Source organism: Talpa europaea (assembly GCF_964194135.1).
Source record: "Talpa europaea genome assembly, chromosome: 11".
NCBI classification, from domain to species: Eukaryota; Metazoa; Chordata; class Mammalia; order Eulipotyphla; family Talpidae; genus Talpa; species Talpa europaea.
This window is the reverse complement of record NC_140078.1, coordinates 81,863,889-81,882,321: the sequence shown is the minus strand read 5'-3', so window position 1 is coordinate 81,882,321 and position 18,433 is coordinate 81,863,889. Positions and strand designations below refer to the sequence as shown.

General features: G+C 45.6%; 1 protein-coding gene across 2 annotated transcripts in view; it reads right to left on the bottom strand.

The window, feature by feature from the left end:
- Window positions 1–14,689, bottom strand: part of OSBPL10 (oxysterol binding protein like 10) — a gene marked incomplete at both ends in the record, with an annotated part of 223,312 nt that extends 208,623 nt beyond the window's left edge. The window contains one exon of one of the 2 annotated variants that reach the window (XM_084248144.1): window positions 14,397–14,689. In XM_084248144.1, coding sequence (XP_084104270.1) covers window positions 14,397–14,674 — 278 coding nt within the window. The remainder of the gene's footprint in view (window positions 1–14,396) is intronic. The other variant, XM_084248145.1, reaches the window with a different exon arrangement.
- Window positions 14,690–18,433: the final 3,744 nt, after the last annotated feature.

Sequence of the window (18,433 nt, the reverse complement as noted above, 5' to 3'; positions counted from 1 at the left end):
GTGCACTAAATGAGTCAGCTGAAAAAAAGCACAAGAAAAGTTCTGTACTGTGTTTTAGCCTAGCAAGTCAGGAGGCCCATTTGAAGGTATTAGTAAAAGGGTGAAATCCAGATACACAAGAATCCCAAAAGCCAAGTGCATTCTGTGAAAGTGTGACCCCATTTCAGCCGAAGTCCACACTCTGCCCTTAATGAATTGGGAGCCTTCCAGGTAATCAAGATTCATCTGTTAGTTCTTACAAAGAGTCACAGGGCCAAAGAGCCCCTCAGGCAGCCCTAAAAGTCCAAGTGAAGAAAAGACAGCACTGGCAAGGAAAGTCATTACTAAGGACCAGCCCACACACAGCAGGGGGCAAAGTTCTGAAAGCTCTAGAGATATGGCCCTAAACCAGCGACAGTTTCTGACCAGGGAAAGTCCATCAGACATCAAGTACTTACAGAAAGATTCTGCCCAAGGGAAGGCTATAAAATCACTCACTAAAATATGGGAGCCCCTTCTCTGGGAAGGTCAAGGCAGAGAGAAGGAGAGTGAGGGGCCAAAGAATAATGATCATCTTGCAGTGGAAAGAGTAGGTGCTGGCTGACACACAGGCAAAGGCAGATCTGCAAGCTCTTTCCACAGCAGAGGAAAAACATGCTTTGGAATTAGGTGCAAACTGGCTCTACAAATTATTCTGTGGGGCCTCCCCGGTGGTGCAGCGATTGAGTGCTGGGTTGCAAAGCTGCCTGCAGCCTCTGCAACGCTGGTTCAATCCCCGGGCGAGGGTCCCACATAGCGCGCAGACCTCTCCTGCCTCCCACTGCTCCCCTCAGCAGTGTACTTCGTCGGTCTGCCTGTTCTGTTCCCTGCTCTGGCTCTGGTGAATTCTCTCACCCACCCATGCTTCTGACTATACCCAGTACTTGTGTAAATAAATAAATAAATCTTTAAAAAAAAATTATTCTGTGCAACTTACATCACTTCATGCTTCAGTTTCTTTATAGGTAAACTAGAGATTTTACCTGCATTAGTTAGGGTTAGCTTTGACTATGAATAGTGGTATTTAAAAGAGGCTTAGGGCCTCCCCGGTGGCGCAGCAGTTGAGCGCTGGGTTGCGAAGCTGCCCGCGGCCTCTGCGGCGACGGTTCGACCCCCGGCTGCTCCCCGGCCACTGGAGGAGGGTCCCACATGGCGCGCAGACCTCTCCTGCTGCCTGCTGCTCTCTTCAGCAGTGTACTTCGATCCTTCTGCCTGCTCTGCTCCCCGCTCTGGTGAATTCTCTCACCCTCCTGCGCTTCTGACTGTACCCAGTGCATGTATAAACAAACAAACAAATAAATAAATAAAACATGCCTCTATTAAAAAAAAAGGGGGGGGCTTAGTCCCTCCCCCTCCATCATGGAAAATTCTGGATGTGGGCAACCCAAGATTTGTGGAGTGACTCTGATCAACCAAGTCCTCAGAGGCCAGGTTTCCTCTTTCTTGTTGGCCTTCATCCCAGTCATTACAAAGGCTCAAAACAGCTGCTGGACTGCCAGCCATCATGCCTCTATTCCAAGAGGAAAGAAAAAACAAGGAAAGCTACAGAGAAGATTCCAGGAAACTGATCATAACAATTCTGCTTATATCCAAAATATAATTACACATCCATCCCCAGTTGCAAGGGAGAGAAAGGATACAAATATAGCTTTATCGAGGACAACCATATATCCAGATAAAAACTGAGGTCCTATGACAAGAGAAGAAAGGAGAATAGAGAGATCTGCAACAATCCCGCACAACTTAAGGATTTAACTGGGTAACACAGAAAGTGACTTATCCTCCTGGAGCCACAAATGTATGCCTTCCCCTCCAATAACATTGGTATTTTATGATCTGTGGTCTCACCGGTTTATAAGCTCCTTCATGAAATACCTTTCACAGCCTGTTCTGTCTCTGATAGTCTCTTCTCTGGTCACAGCCCACATACGACCTTCATTGCAGGCATACCAAACCTATCTGCTTTTGTGCCTTCAAACCTTTGTTACAGAGCCTTCTACCAGGGAAACCCTCCCAAGCTCTTATCTGCATGGTGAAGCCCTCTCTTCAATATTCTAGATCTTCCCTCCCATGTCTGCCACTTGATCTCCAGGTGGAGTAGTGCTCTCTCTCCCCAGTGCCTCTGACCCCAACCCCAAGCCCCTAAACCCATCCTGAGAGTAGCTTGCACCATTTTGCAGATAAAGAAACTGAGGTACACAGAGGTTAAACTGCTAGTCCAGGGTCACACAGGTAGTAAGCAGTAGAGCCAAGATTCAAGCACAGGCAACTGGAGCAAGAACCTGTACACTGAGTCACCACATGAGGTAGCCTTGTCTACTTAAGGGAATCTGGGTGTCATTTTAGACTAGGAATAGTCTACATTCCACAGTCTAAATGCAGCTCACTGCTTGTTTCTGTAAATAAAGTTTTACTGGGACACAGACATACTTACTTGTTCACAAATGGAAGGGCTGAACAGTTGCCATGGAGCCTACATAACCCACAGAGCCTAGAACATCAACTCTCTGGCCCTATAAAAAAAAAAAAAAAAAGTGCCCACCCCTGGCTTAGACTGTCCGCTCCTTAAGGCAAGGCTTGTGCTTTCTTTCTGCTGCATCTTCCACATCTCACATGGCACTTGGCACAGACACAAAATGTATTCAACAAATATGTGGGACATGAGCATTCTGCCAGGCCTAATTACCAGCAAAGGGGAGTGCGTCTGGGGGCTGATGCTGCCAGCTCACTCAGGACTTGGAAAGTTTTCTAATTCTGTCCAGATTCCATTTACCAACCAAAAAGCCCAGGAGCACTGTCTTGTGGTTTTCCTGGCTTCATCAGCTGCGCCTCCCCCCCACCCCCGGCCCCGGCTCTGGTAGAGTGACCACCACAGATAAGGGGAGGGTCGGCTGTAACCGTCACCTAATCCACTCAACTCCCCTGAACAAGGAGCCCAGACAGAGGCCCCCACTTCCGCCCTATTTGGGGAGAAGCTGAACTCCACTAGTGGGCAGGTGCCCAACCTCCCACGCCAGCCTCCTCCCATAGTCACTAGTCACGTGATCTACATTGCCAATAAACACTTAACACATCCTGGAAAGGAGTTATTAAAAACTGATGTTGGTCACATTTCAACTTGTTATATTTTCATCAAAATATTTATAGAAAGTAACCAAACCACATAAAAACAAATCTTTAAAAACTACAATAAGATAAAGTTATTCATGGCTCAAAAGCTCTCTTTGACCTTCAAAGAACAGACTTGCAACAAGGCTGCATATAGTGTTTCCTAATTTTATCATTAGTATTGATATCATGGCATGAGGCACAAATAAAGCACTTTCTCTCTGGGTTGTGACCATATTCCATCCAGCCTGGGTTATCAAAAATCAAATTCTGGATGATTTTCTTTCTCATTCTGTCTTGGCCTGGCCCCAAATCGCATCAGTCAGGAGCCAGCCAGAGCTGCAAAAAGCCTCCCACATTTCCGGCACAATCATTTCAATCTTCCTTTCAGGATACAAAGGCCCTCATCTCTTTCTTCTTCCCAGAGATTTCAAACAACCTTCCACTTGAGCAAACTGTGGGAATCACAGGCTAAGCAGTAAATGGAGATGATCATCTACCATGCAAATGAAATAATTTGCCACCAGAGGCCCCTTGTAGAGGAAAAAATAACTGCATATTTGCTATGATTGGGTCTCACCTGACCACCAGCCAGCCCTCCAGGTTCCAACAAGTTCCCATCAGTCTATCTGAAATACAAAGTCCCGGTAGAAGAAGTTTCACAGAGGACCTACAATGTGCCAAGCACTCTATTAGGGTTGGTGCTTATAGTAGCCTAATATAAGCACTATAAGGTTACTATCATTTTACAGATGAGAAACCAAGGTTTAAAATATTAAATGATTTGCACAAGGTCAGGCACATAAAGGCGGCCGTGTTGAAAGAGCAAGGAGATCTCCCAGGCTTCACCAGCCCCTCAGACTGCCCCTCTCAGAAGCCATGCAACTCACATGAGAGTCAGTCCTGCTTTCCAGAAGCTCCCCGGGAGCAACACCCAAGTAGGCAGAGCAAGTAAGCAACCACTTTGCTTATAAGCTGCTGGTGGATGTTTGAAATGGTTCAGTTGTTCTAGAAAACTCTCCGGGAATGTCTACATGCACTTATCCTCTGACACCCTGCAATTCCAGGGCCAGGTATTCACCCAAGGGCAATGAAAGCATATTTCCACACTTTTACACAAACAGCAGTTTTATTTCTAATAGCCAAAAACTGGAAACAACCTAAATGTCCACAGATGAATGGGTAATGAAATTCTCAGAATATAATACTACTCAACAGCAAACAGAAACAAACTGCAGACCACTTACACATAAAGACACACAGAGGCACCTCAGAACATTATGCTGAGCTCAACAGAGCGGAGTCCACAAAGGATGGCCTATCCAGGATGGCTTAATTTACATGAAACCTAAGAACAGAATAAAACTAAATTATGGTGATTAAAAACCAGAAAGGGATTGAAGAGGAAGGGGAATTAGCTGGAAAGCTGCACAAGGATACTTCCTGAGGGAATGAAACATTCTGTCTCTTTTGGAGCAGTGGTTACATGGTGCAAACGGTTGTCAAAACCCATTAAAGAACACCTGAGACCTGTACATTTTTTTGCATGTAAATTATACCTTTTAAAAAAAAATCCTCAGGCTAATGAGTCATTCTGACAATAAAATGGGAAACACAGATTATTACATGTATACTTCCACAACTGGTTGTTCAAGATTATTTGAAAGAAACCTCAAAGAAATTCTGATTTTCCCATTCAAGGAAATTAGGTTTATTCACTAGCATTAGAAACAATCTTCCTGTCAATATTACCTACCTTACATTTGCCCAAGGGCTCCGTCTAGTAGGCAGAGATGAATGAGTACGTCAACCCTTCCTTACAAGCCCACTTACAGTCATGACCGCAGCCTGCACCTTTCCATGAAAAAGATGGCTGTCACCATGGCAACCACTAAAGGGTGGGAAAGGTGGATGGTAAGGGAGACAGAGATCTTAAGAACCACCTTAGAACCATGACTGCTTGGGAGGCTGTGAATGCCACCTTCCATCCACTCCCCCAAGACAGCCTAACCCCTGGAACCTGTGAAAGTTATCTTTTAGGACAAAGATTTTAGCATAGGGCAGGTGTGATTAAATTAGGGATTTTGAGATGGGGGCTTATCATGGATCATCTGGGTGAGTCCTCAATGCAATCACAGAGGGAGGCGGAGAGAAACTGGACACACACAGAGGGAAAAGCAATGTGAAGACAGAGGTAGCAACTACGGTGATGCAGTTATCAACCAAGCCAACAGCAACCAGAAGCTAGAAGAAACCAGAAATTAATCTTCCATTAGACCATCCAGTGAGAGCACAGTCTTGCCAACACCTTAATTTGCTCCAATGAAGCTGATTTCAGGCTTGAGGTCTCCAGAATCATGAGGAAAAATAATCTGATGTCTTAAGCTACCAAATTTGTTGTCAGCTATTATAAGAGTCAAGGGAAATTATACAAACTACAAGTCATAAGTCCAGTGAAACTTCTCACAGCAGTCTACTTTCCCCCAATATCAAAACAAACTTTTACGTATTCACATTAGTAAAATTCACTGTTTTTCTGAAAGATCATTCTCACAGCCTTATGGTGAGTAGAGAAAGATTTCCTAAGTAGGACTCAACCAATCATCAAGAGAAAAAAATTAAAAAATGCAACTGCATTAAAATTCAGAATTTGTGTTTATAAAGCAACAGTAAAAGATGAAATGGCAAACCAAAAAGTGAAAGAAGGTATCTTCGTTCTCTATATATGCAGTGCCTGTGTGATAGGTACATGTAAATCAAAGACTCATATCCAGAATACATAAAAAGCTCTTACAAATCAATAAGAGAAAGGCTGATACCCAAATGTGTAAGTGGGCAATGCACCTACATAGCACCTTTTAAAGCATGACATCCAAGTGAGCAATTGGCACATGAAAAGATGCTAAATTTCATCAGTCATCTGGAAAAGGCATATTTAAACTACAATGAGATACCATCACACACCCACTAGGAAGGTTAAAATAAAAATGACAATATCAAGTATGGATAAAGATGTGGTGCACCAGAATTCTCATACACATCTGCTAGGGGAACTAACAGATACAACCACTTTGGAAAACTCTCCAGAAATATCTAATAAGCCGGATATTTGCAGACATCATAACCCCACTATTTCCACTCCCATCTATACACCCTCAGAAATGCATACATGTGTTCTCCAAAACACATATACTTTAATATTCACAACAGTGCTATTCATAAGGATAAAAATTGGAATAATTCAAATATCAATCTGCCATAACATAAATGTCTCAACATATTCATACAATACCAAACAACAGTGAGAATAAACGAACCACAACTATACACAGCAATAGGATAAAGTTCACAAACATAACATTGAAAGAAGCCAGACACAACATATTAAGAAAACTAGCAACAACAAATGTTGGCGAGGGTGTGGAGAAAAAGGAACTCTCCTGCACTGCTGGTGGGAGTGCAAACTGGTCCAACCACTATGGAGAGCTGTGTGGAGATTTCTGGACCTACTAAACATAGAGCTTCCATATGATCCAGCAATTCCACTCCTAGGTATTTACCCAAGGATACAGAAACAGCAATTCCAAAGAACACCTGCACCCCTATGTTTATAGCAGCACTGTTTACAATAGCTAAGCTTTGGAAACAGCCCAAATGCCCAAAAATAGATGACTGGATCAAGAAGATGTGGTACATATACACCATGGAATATTACTCAGCATTCAAAAAAGATAAACACATGCAATTTGCAGCAACATGGATGGCGCTGGAAGGGATCATGCTCAGCGAAATAAGCCAGAAAGAAAAAGAAAAATACCGGATGGTCTCACTCATAGTAGGAATCTAGAAAACTTAAATAAGGGACCAGGAAAATGAATAACTATAAGAAAGTGAAAATCAAAATCAACAAACAACTATGAACCAGAGACACTTTTTGGGGGGTGAGGGGTCAAAATGGGGGGGTTGCAATTGTATGGGGAATATAAAAATAAAATTTATTATTTAAAAAAAAAAAGAAAGAGGGCCTCCCCGGTGGCGCAGCAGTTGAGCGCTGGGTTGCGAAGCTGCGTGCAGCCTCTGCAGCGCCGGTTCAATCCCCGGCTGCTCCCCGACCACCGGAGGAGGGTCCCACATGGCTCGCAGACCTCTCCTGCCACCTGCTGCTCCCCTCAGCAGTGTACTTCTGTCCTTCTGCCTGCTCTGCTCCCCGCTCTGGCTCTGGTGAATTCTCTCACCCTCCCGCGCTTCTGAATGTGCCCAGTGCTTGTATAAATAAATAAATAAAGTAAATAAATAAATCTTTAAAAAATAAATAAATAAAAAAAATTAAAAAAAGAAAGAAAGAAAGAAAGAAGCCAGACACAAAAGATTATATACCATAAGGCACAAAGTTCAGAAAGAGGTATACCTAAGTTGGAAGAAGAAAGGCAAATACCAGGTAATTTCACTTGTATATGGAATATATATATACCTATATATATAATATAGATAGAAATATAGATATAGAGAAGAAAAACAAAGGAACTGACAAAACTAAACCAAAACCAAACAGAAGCTAGAAATAAGACTGCAGAATTGAGGGGTATCCCTGGAGGCACAAGGGGTTAAGCACTGCACTATGAAGCAATCCGCAGTCTCTGCAGCAAGAGTTGGATCCCCAGCCAGCCAGAAAGCAACCCACATGGCAAGGCAGACCTCTCCTGCCTTACCCGCTGCCCCCATCAGCAGTGTATTTCAGTCAGTCTGCCTGTTCTGTTCCCCTCTCTGTCTCTGGTGAATCCTCTCACCCCGTGAATCTCTGGCCTGTACCCCAGCTCTTGTATGCATGAATAAATAAATCTTAAAAAAAAAAAAAAAAAAAGACTACTTGATGGGAAGGGAGAGTGGAGGCAGGAACCAAGCAGGAAGGGAGCCCTAAAGGCCAAGGGTTAAGGACTTGGGATGCTGTGGTGACATACATCTGAGGAGGTGTGAACCTAGTTCTCTGAATCAAATACAGTGTTGTAAACTAAGGTTAACTCAATAAAGAAAAAAAAGAGAGGCCTAATTAATCTAGGAGGAAGTCAAAACAGTACAAACCTTATGGGGTTATGCCAGTAGAGAGGGATGGGGTAGGGCGGCTGTTGTTTCTTGATCTGATATGTTCTGTTTATTTAAAAATCACTGAACTATGTACACTTATAAATTGTATACTTTTCTGAATGTATGTTAGCCATCAAATTTACTTTCTAAAACTCAGTTATTCAGGGACCTCCCTGGTGGCACAGGGGGTTAAAGTCTCAGCACCATCAAGCTATCGCCAGCCACTACAACAGGCATGAGTTCAATCCCCGGCCAGGGAGCTACCCACATGGCACAGCAGACCTCTCCTGTCTCACCCGCTGCTCCCCTCAACAGTGTATTTCCTCGGTCTGCCTGTTCTGTTCTCCGCTCTGGTGAATCCTCTCACCCTCCCGCGCTTCTGACTGTACCCAGTGCTTGTATAAATAAATAAATGAATCTTTAAAAAAATAAATAAAAATAAAAAATAAACTTTAAAAAAAGGGGGGGGAGAGTACAGCCTGCAGGGAGTGGTTAACACAAAGTAGGTACTCAATAAATATTTTGAACCATAAGTGAATAAGTCATATTATAAACTGTTTCAAAATCTAGGCAACCACCGCTTCATTATTACTGTCAATCAAGCAACCTAGGGTCCCAAAAGGATTTAAGTGTGCAGGCCCAGAAAAATCTGGCAACCTAGACAAAAAGATGTGTGAACGCTTCCTAAGAACGTAGAGACAAGAACATAAAACACAAACATCAATTATCCCTAAAACTACTGGAATACTCAAAAAACATGCATTTTAATTCAACATGCATTTTAGTTCTAAAAGCTGATCTACAGCCCCACTGACTTTTTTCTTTCCAAGTTTCAGATATGTATTAAACAGTGTAAACCCCAATATGATACACCAACATGATTTTGTGCACTAGAGGGGAAGTATTTCCCGGTTAAGGGGAAATTTGTGTGGATGGCTTCTGGAAGACCTTCATTTTAATCAGTTTCATAGTGAAATATTTAGAAGTCTGGACCTTCTTTCTTCAGTCTGCTGTCATCTACATTCACAGAGTAGAACTTGTATTGCTCATTGGGGCCCAGGTTCTGGGTTATTCGTTTTGTCCCAATTGACACCTGGATTGAGCAAACCAGACACATGACTTACAGCACTGCTCCAGTCCCTCTGGCTCCAGTAAATACAAAAGGGGACCAAGCTAGGATGCTTCTTAGCCTGACTGGGGGTCTCACAGAGATGGTTACCAGAGAGGCCTTGGGTCAGGAAAGACAGGAGACCAAATCCGAAAGGCCCTGGACTAAGTCTTTCCCCACTGACTTTTCTAAATGGGCCAAGTAGCCCCCAAGCCCTGGGAAATCATGGCTAAAGGCCAAGCTTTGCATTCCCAAAGAAGATCAAGGCAAAAATAAACACTGAATATTCGATCACTAAAGACTCACACTGGGTGGGTTGCAGAGGGCCTTAGGTCAGGGTGACCATGGCATAAGAAATGTCATACTCCCTAATCCAGAAACAAAGGCTAATGGTTGCAAACAGCAGGCCAAGTGATAAACATAGTAAGTCAAGGACAAGGCAATGAGTAGGTATAGAATCAAAAATTCTAACAGTAATAGATAATATTGGCCAAAGCAGAATTAAATACTAGTTTTGTTCTCCTCTGTCATTCATTAATTTTCTTACTCATTCAATAAAATTACCGAACGCATATCATTTACTATACCTTGATCTAAGCTCTGGAGACACAGAGATGGACAAGGCAGACAAAAATATTCTCTGTGTCCTCAGGGAGTTACAGGTAGTGCAGAGACCAAAAAAAGTAAAATATGGAGAATGTCAGATGGTAGTTAAGTGTTTAGAGTAAAATCAAGCAGGGAAGAGAGACTGGAGCTAGAGGCTTAAGGAGGGGACTTAAGTTACTTACCAAAAAGATTTCAATGTTTGGCTTCAAGTTTTAAAATGATCCCTTTAAGAGGAAGTCATCATCTCCTCTTCAAAGAACTGTTATAATTATGTTAATGTGGCCCCAGAGCAACTACAGCATTCAGAAAGTAAGTAAACCAAGAATTTTATGGACCAGAAAGCGCCCCTTTGAGAACAGACAAATTGAAGATCCAATAATAGCCACTTCTCCGGATCCTGCTATGCACTTTCCTTAGTCCATATACACCAGTATCTTCTTTTAATCCTCACATTGCACAAATGAGAAGACTAACATTCTTTTTACCATTTAACAGATGAGAAAATGGAAGCACAGAGCAATTAAGGACCTGACCCAAGGTGACTCTTGTGCTAAATGTTGTTATCTGTTGGGATTTGACCCAGAGTCCACAACGCTCATACTTTTTAAATAAATATTCACTGGTGGGCTGAAGTTTCCTTTTGCCAATGCTTGTCTCTTTTATTCTATTAAAGATCTGCTTTTCAGTATTTTACTGAAGTTCTTTCAATGCCACCATGGCACCAACCATCAAAAAAGGAACACTGGATTCATATTTGCAGTGTCTTTTCTCAAATACCAAAAAAGTGGAGGGCAATGAAGACCTCAACTATTTAAATACCAGTTCCTGGATCCAATTAGAAATTCCTTTCTTTGAGTTGCATTTTAGGCTAAAATTAAAATTAGCCCTGGGGCAAAGAAGAGGTCAGCATTGCTAATTTCTATCAATAGGTGTCATCTCAAACTGAACACAGCCCAAGGGAAACCTGATTATTCCACATTGGACCCACACACATTCCTCCCCTATGACCTCACTCCACAACAGACACCTCAACCTACCAGTCTGTCAGGCCTACGAACACGAACACGAGCTCTCCTTGACCCCTCTCTTCCTCTCACCTCCACATCCAATCCAACAGCAAATTCTATTGTCTCCATTCCAAGTCTGTTCTTTTCTCTATTACCCTTGTCCTTCAAGTCCAAAACCCTAGCATCACTTGCCTAGATGACTGTGATGGGCTCCTAATTGTTCTCTGCTTCCCAGTCCTGCACCTTGAAAATATCATCTCCACACTGTAGCCAGAGCAAACTATTTAAAGCACAAACCACACTGTGTCACTTCCCTGCCTAAAGTCCTCTGGGCAACAGGACACTCATCAGCAGTCTACCAGGCGCCCTGTGATCTAGCACTGGCCTGCTTCCCCAGCTCTTGCAGTCCAATCCTTTCCTCCCTTCCCTCCACACGAAAATCCAAAAGATGACGGCAACGGTCTTGCTCTAGATTAAAATGGTAATCCAATGAAGATACTACATTCACACAAAAACATTTCCACAAATGCTTTATTTCATCCTTTAAAAAAAATTACAAAAAGTTATAATCTTCATAAACAACTGCCACTTTCTGAAATGTTTTTATTCTTTTGTTTAGATGCATTTACTCTTCAACAGCATCCTAAAAAATCTATAACATGCCATTTATATCTGAAATATTTAATTTAAAGAACTGTAATAATGAAAGACCCCCTCAGTGCACATTTTCCCCATGTCTGATTATGTCACATTCTCTCAGGCAGAAAGAGCGAGACAAGTGTCCCAGTCATAGTCCCTGAGTTGAGTGTCCCACAAGGTTCTGTGACCTTTCTTTATGTCATTTATTTTGTGTTCTGACCCAAACTGTCTTCCTGAGGGCTTGGTAATGGAGCTGACAGTGCCACAATTAAAGTAGAATATGATACTGAATATTAACCTAAAAGTTTTACAACAACTTATAAAGATAAGGGAGAACACCAGAGTAAAAATGACTACTTTATGATTGGTGCTAAATCCTGGGAGCTGGTAAAGGGCGTTATCAACACATGGTAGCCGAGGAAGACTCACCATAAACTTTGTGGCAAGAGATTGTTCATTAACTGTAGACGATTTGAAAGCAATTACCAAAGGAGAATGCAAGAGGCCCCAAATGAAGGTAATGTGAATTGCTTGCCCTACCTATTTGCACTAAGGCATTCCCTGGACTAGGGAAGTGTAGGCTCCTCTTATTTTTCAATTCTGTGTCTGCCCACTACAGCATGAGAAGATACCCATATGTTTTATTCACTGGAGTAGTTAAAGCAAGTATAACAATGCATGCCACACAGTAGGTCCTGAATAAATACAGTAATGAACAAATGAACATGTTTTCAAGGTTTCTTTTTTGTCACCTTCTCTCTTCCTTTTCACTAATTCAGATCTCCCTTTACAAGATCCCTTTCTAAGAAAACTTATGAAGAGCAAAGTACGCAAACACGTAGCCATCAAACATCTTTTCCAAGTCCTAACTGGACCCTAAGCCACAGTTCAGAGGATATGGAGGTAGAAAACATAAATTCTGACACTGAGCCATTAGCCATGAAACAGAGATCATGCTTTTGAAGTTGGAGATACACTTCAAAAACTGAGAGTCTACAGTGGCAAGAATATTAGCTGGCAGCTATAAATTGCAATAAACAAATTCAATAAAGATGTAATCTCAGTAGTGTACACAGTACCACATTCCACCTCCCTAGCCTGCAATCATGTAGGTATTTTTGTTATTATCGCTATTATTATTAATTTTGCCTTTTCTCAATCTGGCCTCCAACCAAAATACCCCAGTGGATTTAAAATTATTCAAAAGCACGTGTTACTCCAATTCCTCCTAAATCCACTCCAAAGAACAAATCCTTTAATATACACTGCAGGTAAAAATACCACCCCCAAGTAAAATAACTGTAATCCAGGGTAAAGCTCTGCTGGCCTCAAAAGCTACTTGAAAAAAATGTATTAAAAATGACTGCCCAATACACAAACAAAATTCTGTCACTGACAAGGTAACTTGAGGTGCCATTAACAAGACACAACTGCCAAGATGAGAAATAAGGTTTAGTCATCTCTCTCTGTCTCTCTCATCCTACACACTCTACCTATTCTTTTTCAGCTTTCAAGAAATGAAGAGGGAAAGGGTAAGGCAAGAGCAGACACTGGGGATATTTTGAGAAATAAAAGGATTCAAAAGTGCAACTTCTACTAACATAGTAGCAGATCTCCAAGGAAACGCAAGGGACTAGGAAAGTTCTGTGCCAATAATATCAATATAGAAACACTGGTTCCCATACTTAAGTAGTCAACTTCTTTCTAGTTGGATTTCATGTTTCAGCTGGAAGCAATCTCAACATTTCCAAACAACCCAGCAGGAGAAATGACCAAGTAACCGAATCTACCCCGCAAAGATAAGCAACAGCTCCCAGCTTGTAGTTCAAGTCTCCCAAGCATCCTTAAGAGCCCGAGTCCTAAAATCCAAGGGGTATTAAAGATGGGCCAAAAGATCTCAAGCACCTCTCCAAAAAGTCCCATTGTCACAGCATAGACATTTGTATTTCCCTCTGGTTTGTTTGTGGAAAAACAAAGTAAAAAATATAAACAGCAGCGTGCCACACATCTGCTCCTTTCAAGCCCGCCTCATTAATCCAAACACTACCACCAACCCAAGGGCCCTGGGAGTTCTTTCCCATAATATTCCCATCTTCACACGTGTCCATTACTAGGTTTCCCAACATGAGGGTACAAGGAGCAGAGAAGTTCAAAAGGCCCCTAAAGGAGGAAGATAACATAATAACACTAATAATAATATAACATATTGCAATATTATAAGCAGCAGACTGCCCATTTCGAAAGGGAAGTGGGTGCTAAAGAAAAGGACAACTAAACTTCTGTTGCAGTGATTGCAGGCTGCAAGCCATCAGCTGCAGGGAGGGTAGCACGCCCGCAGGAAGGCGCCGAGGCTAAGTGGCCGGTTTCTCTTACTGGTGATGTAAAGTTTTAAATTAACTGTGTTATGGGGATATTGCTATGATGTATTAATGGTCCGATCGGACCGGATATGTTCACGCTTCTCCATCCAGGCGTAAAGCACGCCCACTCTGCCTCCCTGCCTCAGCCGTCTTCAGGGGTGCTGGAAGCCGCTGGCAGGCAGGGCCCGAGGACCGGCGCGTTCCTCTTGCCTCTCCAGACCCTGCAGGTGCCAGCACAGACAAAACCCAGGGCTCTCGCTTCCCTACCCGCCGCTGCGGTGCGGTCCTGGGTGGGGTCACTACGCACCCCAGCCTGGTCACTCTACCTGGAGAGGAACAGGGCAGCAGGAGGGCACCGTGCGGAAGCAACACCCCGCTCGCCGGTGGCACAATCGCGCGCGCACACACTCACACACACTGGGAGGCGCGGGGAGGGGCGCGCAGTGGCGCGGGCGGCGGGCGCGTTACCTGTTCTGCCAGCCCTGGAGGAGGTTGGTGTATTTGCTGAGCACGCCCTCGAGCGCCGGTTCCTTCCTGCGGCCACCTCCTCCGGACGGGCTGGCGGCCACCGAGCCCGGACTGCTGCGGCTGCCCCCGCCGCCTAGCCCGGCCGCCACCGACCGGCTGGAGACCCCCCGGCCGGCCAGGGAGCAGGAGGGCGAGGAGCCCGCCGAGGTGGCGCGGCTGCTGCTGCGGCTGCTGCTATTGCTGCCCGCGCCGTCTGCGCCCTGGGCCGCCCTCTCCATGGTCCGTGCGCGCCCGGGACGCGGGTGCCCGCCGCGGTGGCGGCCCCAGCGCTGGAGCTCCCGGCCCGGCTGCTGCTGCTGCTGCTGCTGCTGCTGCTGCTGCTACAGCTCTGGGCCCCCGGCCGCGCGTGGCTGCTCCAAATCCCCGGGAAATGCCTGACTCATACAGGAGGAAGAGCAGGAGGAGGCGAAGGAGCGCTGGGAAAGAAGCCAACGGGGCTGGATGCAGCTGCGGCCGCCCCTCCTCCTGCCGCGGCCCCGGCCGGGCCCCTCCCTCCGCACTAGTTTCCCCGGCAAGTTCCGCGCGAGGGGCGGGTTCCTCGGCAGCCCTGGGGTTCCTTCGCCTCTTCTTTCGCGTCCCAGAGGCCGCTCAGACGCGGGGGCTGGGGGCGCGCCCGGGCCCCGATCCGCAGAGGGGGCACGCCCTGAATGCGCGCCCTGGCACCCTTCGCGTTCCTTCTGCCGCCCCCTCTCGGCTCCAAAGGGGCAAAAGGGAATCTCCGCGCGTCGCGCCCGGGCCCCTACCCACTCGGGACCTGCAGGGAGGGGCGGCCCCACCCACCCAGTCCACCCGGATATGGACCCGCCCGGCCTGGCGCGCACACACGCGCGCACACACACGAACGCGCACACACACACGCACACTCCCTCTCCTGCACCTCGACTGGGCCAGACACACGCACACCGCAACCTGGAAATCCACCTCCCTGACAGCAGAATAACAGGACAGTGAGGTCCTCGCGTCTCTCCAGCACGTACGGGAGGGGAGGCGGGGGAGACGGGCCCAGGGCTTGCTCACGAGGCGGAGTTATGAGAAATGCTTCAGGACACCAGAGCCCGGCCAGAGTGAGGCGAGAGAACTCTCAGGTTTCTGCACGTGCTTTCTTAAATAGAGTGTTCTAGGCGCTGCACTGGCCTCACCCTAATCCCCACACATAAACCTGGCGGGTCAAAACTGAGACGGTGTGTAGGGTAAGGAAAAATGTCAGGCTTTTCTGCCCTCCCGCCATCAGGAGAGATGACGGATCCTTGCCTGAATGCATGCCTGATGGCGGGCACCTGGAGTAGGGTGTGGGCATAGGTAGATGGGATTCACCTGGGCTGAGACTGGGCTTTTAAGGGCGGCGTCAGGGGGACGCCAGCAGAAGCCAACAAGCCAAAAGAGAAGTTGAGAAAGAAGCAGAAGCAGAGCGAACGCTGGCAAGCCCAGCTAGAGTAAAGACTGGCTGGGGGCTGGGAGGCCTGCCAGCTTCCAGGCCCCCCAGCACCCCTGCCTGCTGTGTGCTGGGTAAATCCCAATAAAAGACCTGCAAAAAGCCACTAAGGATTCTGACTCCTCCTTCACCCGGTCTGCATGGGATCAGAAAACCTGCTCAGTGTCCTTCCTGACCCTACATGGTGTTAGCACACAGCTCCCAGCACCTGAGAAGACCAGAGACTCTCGTGGGTATGAGGGCTGAAGGCAAGGGAAAGCAACAGATATTTACAAACACAGAGAAGGATTCTGTTGGTTGTAACTTCTGTCCCCCACCCCAAGATAAAGTGAGTGGCAACCATGTCTCTAAATCTAAAATTGTGCTCTTTGGCAAAAGCAAATAGGTGGGTTGCTCTCTCACAACCCCTGTAATAATTTCTGTGGACATAAAAATTCAAGGTAAAATGGGAGTTTCTAACATTACCTAGAAAAATAGCTTTGAAGAGTTCAGGTACACAACGAAGACAAAGGATGGTAGGTAGAGAGGTGATCCCTAGCCAAATGATCTGCAAACTCATTGTAGGGTAAGGTAAAAGGTATCAGGCTTTTCTGCCCTCCTGCCATCAGGATAGATGAGGGAACCCTGTGATCCTGAATGCATGCCTGATGGCGGGCACCTGAAGTGGGTACACCTGCGCTTAGACTGGGCTTTTTAAGGGCAGCATCACAGGGACACCAGTAGTAGAGGCCAAGAATGAACAGAAGTCGAGAGCAGAGAAGCCGAGAGAAGGCCAGAGAGCCCACAGAGTGAAGACCTGCTGGGGGCTGGGAGGCCTGCCAGCATCCCGGCCCCCCAGCACCCCTGCCTGCCATATGCCTGGTGAACCCCAATAAAAGACCTGCAAAAAACCCACTGAAGACTCTGACTCACTCCTCCTTTACCCAGTCTGCATGGGATCAGAAAACCTGCACTGTGGTCATTTCCTGCCCTTACACCCATAAAGCAGATAAATAATTCAACAGGTTAAATTAAAAAAAATGACTAAATGGAGTAGAGTCAGGTCTCAAAGGAACTGTTCCCCCAAGCTTTTATAAGGTCACATTCTTTCAGGGAACTCTCAAAAGTGATTCAGCTGTAGAGATTTTCACCAAGAAACTTCTGAGAAGTGGTTGTACCCCTAGATAAATCACAATTCCAGGTGTAATGCAAGAAAAGTTCACTCAAGAGAGATTCTATGGTAGAAAGGACCAACTTTGCAGCCAGATTTTCTAATCTCTGACTGTAGGATAAGGTAAAAAGTATCAGGCTTTTCTGCCCTCCCACCATTAGGATAGATGATGGAACCCTGCGGTCCTGAATGCATGCCTGACAGCGGGCACCTGGAATAGGGTGTAGGCATTTGTAGATGGGATTCACCTGGGCTGAGACTGGGCTTAAAAGGACGGAGTCACGGGGATGCCAGCAGAAGCTGAAAGAAGAAGCAGAGAGAACACCAGAGAGCCCAGATAGAGTGAGGGTTTGCTGGGGGCTGGGAGGCCTGCCAGCCTCCCGGCACCCCAGCACCCCTGGCTGCCATATGCCTGACAAATCTAAATAAAAGACCTGCAAAATCCACTGAGGACTCTCTGACTCCTCCTTTACCCGGTCTGCTGGATCAGAAAACCTGCATTGTGGCCCATCCTGCTCTTACACTGACGTTGATTGATTTCTCTCTTTTAGACTTCATTTTCTCACCTGCAAAATGGGACTAGGGATTCTACTGGCTGTGATGAACTATGTGAGAAAATTCATGTCTACAAAATATTTCCTGCCTCTTCCTATGGAAGGAGTATCTTCCCTCCACATTAATCCCAGGCTTGGTCATGGAATTGCTTCAGCCAGTGGAATGTGAACAAATACAATATGTGCCTCTTTCAAACATAAACTCTAAGAGCTTCATGTGGTGGGATGAGTAACAAAATGAGGGCAGAGTGATGACACGGGACTTCCCTCCTTCATATCCTCACAATTGCAACAAGCAAAGTCAACAGCCCCTGAAAGATAAACCAATGACTTCTGCATACATCAGGAGCAATGGCCTGGTGGAAAGGGTAGGAAAAACTGTAATTGAACTGTGTTTGCAGCAGTATTAGGGCAGTACGACCTAAAGGAAGGACAGGTGGCTGCGGTGTGGGGCCCCTCTGCTGTTGTTGACTCAGGGGCACAAACCCACATAGGGGATGTTGGAGACCCTGCAATGCATGGGAGAAGGAGGTACACTGCTACAGAACTCTAGGAGCAGGAGTGCAGAGTGATCACTGGCTTGAACCTGTTCCAATCTAGAATAGTTGGAGCCTGAACCTAAGGGGAAAACCAGGTCAGATCGCTGGTGTCTTCTCACAGAAGAGGTTATTTATTATCTGCAGCCTGAGGCTGTAATATTCCAAACACCTGCCTTATCCCATCAACACCAAAAGCAAGACAACTGAATGCTTTCACTAACGAGAGCTTAAACACCTGGTCTTAACAGAAACAAGCACCATGGGGAAGACTCTATACTAGACAGCAAAGAAAACAATACCTG